This window comes from Nannospalax galili, unplaced genomic scaffold (genome assembly GCF_000622305.1).
Source record: "Nannospalax galili isolate Female #2095 unplaced genomic scaffold, S.galili_v1.0 scaffold1111, whole genome shotgun sequence".
Classification (NCBI taxonomy): Eukaryota; Metazoa; Chordata; class Mammalia; order Rodentia; family Spalacidae; genus Nannospalax; species Nannospalax galili.
This window is the reverse complement of record NW_008329664.1, coordinates 277,037-282,267: the sequence shown is the minus strand read 5'-3', so window position 1 is coordinate 282,267 and position 5,231 is coordinate 277,037. Positions and strand designations below refer to the sequence as shown.

Below are 5,231 nucleotides of genomic sequence, written 5' to 3'. Positions count from 1 at the left end.
TTCGGGGTCTTCGCCCTGTAAGCTTATTCTCTCCCTCTCAAGATGCATTAAAGCTTTTCTGCAGAAGGATCCTGAGTGTGCCGCGTCGTTCTTGCTGGCGAGACGATAGCGCAGGACAACTGGTGCTGAGACCCGGGAATTCGACCAAACCATCGTCAGCATCATCGGAGACCCCTTGAGTTCAAGGAGGATTCAGAACTGCAGGTAAGGACGTTCAGAGAGGTATGTTTTTTCTGGACTTTGGCTTGAACCTGTTTCCGCTTTGGAAAGGTAGCTTTGAGGCCTTGGTTATCATTCTGGGAGCACTTATAGTTTTGTTGTATAAAACATGCCAGGCCGTTGTGGCGGAAAGTCGAAATGTTCTTGAGGAAGTCCAGGATAGCATGTCAGAAACTGAACGCAGTGAGAGGTTAGGTGCACGAAAAAAGAAACGGGCCCCAAATAAGGAAAATGGCCCTCCCGGAAGGTCTGTTGACAAGGGAGCGTATTTTAAAGAGCCTAGAGATTCTTTGCCTGTCGAGAGGCCGGACAAAGGGACTAGTATATACCCCGTCCGAGAACTAAAGGCTCTGCAATTAAGTAGTTCAGGAAGCCCCGGGAGCTCTGAGGACGAGAGCCTTGACCCGGAGGAGGAGGCGGAGCTAGATGAGGAAGTAGCGAAGTATGAGGAAGAAAGATATCATCCAGATGATCATGTACAAGGCAACAAGAGACACCAAAAACATTCACATTCTGTGATGGCCGCTTCACAAGTGGCCCCCTCAGCGTCCCCTCCGTATGAGGTCCACCGAGGATCTTTTTCCCTCCTATCTGATAAAGTGCAGAGGAAGTTACGTTCGGCCTTCCCTGTCTTTGAAGGCCTAGAGAACGGGCGGGTATACGCACCCGTGGAATATAACCAAATAAAGGAATTAGCAGAGTCAGTCAGAAAGTATGGCGTCACCGCCAATTTCACATTGGCACAATTGGACAGGCTGGCGAGAGACTCCATGACACCTACTGATTGGCAAACAATAGCCAAGGCCACGCTTAACAGCATGGGCCAGTTTATGGAATGGAAGGCCCTTTGGCATGAAGCAGCTCAAGAACAAGCCAGGGCCAATGCTATATCTTTGACACCAGAACAGCAAGAATGGACTTTTGACATGCTGACAGGGCAGGGACACTATGCAACCAATCAAACAAATTTCCCCTGGGGAGCATACCAACAAGTCTCAAGCACTGCCATCAGGGCCTGGAAGGCACTCTCTAGGAAGGGTGAGGGAGGTAACCAATTAACAAAGATTATACAAGGAGCTCAAGAGCCTTTTTCTGACTTTGTGGCTAGGATGACGGAGGCGGCAGGGCGCATTTTTGGAGACTCTGAGACAGCCATGCCTCTTGTCGAACAGCTTGTCTTTGAACAAGCCACTCAGGAATGCTGTGCCGCCATTGCCCCTAGAAAAAACAAAGGGATGCAGGACTGGCTTAGGGTTTGTAGAGAGTTAGGGGGCCCTCTTACCAATGCAGGGCTGGCAGCAGCCATTTTACAGTCCCAGAGACGCCCCCCTAAGGGGCCCGAAAAAAGGGTCTGCTTTAACTGCGGAAAGCCCGGACACATGAAAAGAGACTGTAGAAATCAGAGGGCCCACCCCTGCTCTTTGCACCCGCTGCGGCAAGGGCTATCATAAGGCAGACCTATGTCGCTCGGTTAGGGATTTGAGAGGTAATGTCCTCCCTCCTAAGGCAACCTTTATCAATGAGGATCCAAAAAACGGGGCAGCGGGCCCATGGTCCCAGGGCCCACAAAAATATGGGAACCGGTTCATCAAGGCCCCGGAGAAAGCCCCCTTGGGGATGACACAAGACTGGACTTGCGCGCCTCCTCCGATTTCTTATTGATGCCTCAAATGGCAGTGCAGCCCATACCTGCCTGTTTGCCCATACCATTTCCTCAAGGGACTGTAGGGCTCCTTCTGGGCCGAGGGTCACTCACCCTGCAAGGATTGATTGTTCACCCTGGCATAATTGACAATCAGCGTACCCCTGAGGTTCAGGTTTTGTGCTCTAGCCCTAAAGGCATATTTTCTATCAGTAAAGGGGATAGGATAGCTCAGTTGCTACTCCTTCCAAGTACCCACCAGGAATTTAGAAATAGGCCGATGGGATCCTCGGGTCAGGACTCAGCCTATTTAGTTGTCAGCCTACAAAATAGGCCGAAGCTGCTCCTACAGGTTAATGGTAAGAGTTTTGAAGGCATCCTAGATACTGGGGCAGATAAGAGCATCATCTCTTCCCATTGGTGGCCAAGGTCTTGGCCGATTACCGAGGCTTCCCATTCATTACAGGGTTTGGGTTATAGTGCCCATCCCACAATCAGCTCTTCCGCCCTCACTTGGAAGACGGCGGAAGGGCGGGAGGGAAGATTCACTCCTTATGTCCTCCCTTTACCTGTCAACCTATGGGGACGGGATGTTATGCACGACCTCGGGCTTACTCTGTCCAATGAATATTCACCACAAGCAATCCAAATATGAAGAAAATGGGGTATGAGAGAGGAAAAGGGCTGGGGTGTTGTGAACAGGGGTGTACAGAACCCATAGCACCCAACCCAAATCAAGGCAGACAAGGCCTGGGTTTTTCCTAGGTGCCACTGAGGCAGTACGGCCCATACCATGGAAAACGGAGGCTCCGGTGTGGGTTCCTCAGTGGCCTTTGACCTCCAAAAAATTGGCTGCAGTAACTGATCTGGTCACTGAGCAGCTGGCTTTGGGGCATATAGAGCCATCTACCTCCCCTTGGAATACCCCGATTTTTGTGATAAAAAAGAAATCTGGAAAATGGAGGTTATTACATGACCTAAGAGCTATTAATGAGCAAATGTATCCCCTTGGGGCAGTGCAGCGGGGACTTCCGGTCCTCTCTGCTCTGCCTAAGGATTGGAACTTAATCATTATAGATATAAAGGACTGCTTCTTTTCTATCCCCCTGCATGTCTCTGACAGGCAGCGCTTTGCTTTTACCATCCCTTCAATTAATCATATGGAGCCAGATAAGAGATTTCAATGGAGAGTGCTGCCTCAAGGGATGGCCAACAGTCCCACCATATGTCAACTGTATGTACAGGAGGCTCTAAAGCCTATTAGAGAAAAATTTCCTGCGATAACTATTATTCATTACATGGATGATGTGCTCATGTGTCATCAAGAGCGAGAGACCCTTGAAAAAGCTTACCCACAGCTGGTGAAAGCTTTGCAATACTGGGGACTTCAAGTCGCCACTGAAAAGGTCCAGTTTTCTGATACAGGCCAATTCCTGGGCACTGTTATTCTCCCTGATGTGATTCGTCCACAAAAGATAAAAATTTATAGAAAAGATTTGTGCACTTTAAATGATTTCCAAAAATTATTGGGAGATATTAATTGGCTTCGCCCATTTCTCAAAATTCCCACAGCGGATTTAAAACCTCTTTTTGACATTTTGGAGGGGGACACCCATATTACTTCCCCTCGATCCTTGACCCCTGCTGCGGAAACAGCACTCCTCCTAGTAGAGGAGGCAATAGAGAAAGCACAGTTACGTCGCATTAACAGCTCTCAACCTTTTTGTCTCTATGTTTTTAAAACAAGAAAGCTGCCCACTGCGGTTTTATGGCAGGAAGGACCCCTGTTATGGGTTCACCCGAACGCTTCCCCCCAAAAAATAATTGACTGGTACCCCACGGCTATAGCTCAACTTGCACTTAAAGGCTTAAAATTGGCTATAGAACACTTTGGCAAGCACCCTACATCTATCTTGGTCCCCTATAATTCCTCTCAGGTGCAAACATTAGCTGCCACCTCAAATGACTGGGCCATACTAGTTACCACCTTCTCGGGGAGAATTGATAATCACTATCCAAGGCATCCTTTGCTGCAGTTTGCAGCCCTCCATCCTGTAGTCTTTCCCCGAGTTACATCTCCCATTCCACTGAAAGAGGGATTGATGATATATACAGATGGCTCCAAGAATGGGAAGGGGGCATATGTCATGGGTTCCAAGGTGTTCTCACGACAATATGCAGAAACCTCTCCTCAAATAGTAGAATGTCTGGTTGTGTTGGAGGTTCTTCAAAAGTTTTCAGGTCCTCTTAATATTATTTCTGACTCATCCTATGTAGTTAATGCAGTTGCTGTGCTAGAGACAGCTGGTGTTATAAAACCAACCAGCAGGGTGGCTGCCCTTTTTCAGAAAATACAAGATTGTTTATTTAAGAGGAGTACACCCTTTTATATTACACATATTAGGACCCATTCGGGCCTCCCTGGACCAATGGCCCTTGGCAATGATTTAGCCGACAAGGCCACCAGACTAGTTGCCTTGGCCCTTGACTCCTCTTTGCAAGCTGCCAAAGAGTTTCATGAGAGGTTTCATGTCACCTCAGAAACATTGCATAAACGCTTCTCATTAACAAGAAAAGAAGCCCGTGACATTGTCACCCAATGTCAAAATTGCTGCCAGTTCCTCCCCACTCCTTATACAGGAGTGAACCCCAGAGGGATTTCTCCTCTACAAGTGTGGCAGATGGATGTCACACACATCCCTTCATTTGGAAAGCTACAATATACTCATGTGTCCATAGACACATGCTCTGGTGTCCTCCATGCTACACCACTTACGGGAGAGAAAACCTCTCATGTCATTCAACATTGCCTTGAGACGTGGAGCGCCTGGGGAAAACCCAAAAGTTTAAAAACTGATAAATTCAAACAATTCTGCTCACATATGCAGGTTATTCATATCACAGGCCTGCCTTATAACCCTCAAGGGCAAGGAATCATCGAGCGAGCCCACCGTACGCTCAAATCTTATCTAATAAAACAAAAAGGGGGAATAATGAAGGACTTACCCCCTACACCAAGAGTTCCTGTAGCGATATCACTCTTTACTATAAAGTTTTTAAATTTGGATGAGCATGGCCAGACTGCAGCAGACCGACATTGCTCAGAGCCTCAACGGCCTAAGGAGCTTGTAAAGTGGAAGGATGTGCTAACCAATACATGGAAGGGCCCGGATCCTATTCTAATAAGATCCAGGGGAGCTGTTTGTGTTTTTCCACAGAATGAAGAAAATCCTTTTTGGGTCCCTGAAAGACTCACCCGAATCTTGTTGGATCAAGAAAGGCATACAACCCAGCCACCCAGTAAAGATGAGTAGGCCCCTTCTGCTGATGATCCTGACAATCGAAGTCGGGCTCGTTTAAGGGGAACCAC

The 5,231-nt window shown here is 47.9% G+C and overlaps 1 protein-coding gene across 1 annotated transcript; it reads left to right on the top strand.

Moving 5' to 3' along the window:
• Window positions 1–335: 335 nt before the first annotated feature.
• Window positions 336–2,506, top strand: LOC108491213 (igE-binding protein-like). Its single transcript, XM_029567344.1, is given in 2 exon segments — window positions 336–1,618; window positions 1,620–2,506. Coding segments are annotated over 2 exon segments (1,497 nt in total). The 5' UTR covers window positions 336–383; the 3' UTR covers window positions 1,882–2,506.
• Window positions 2,507–5,231: the final 2,725 nt, after the last annotated feature.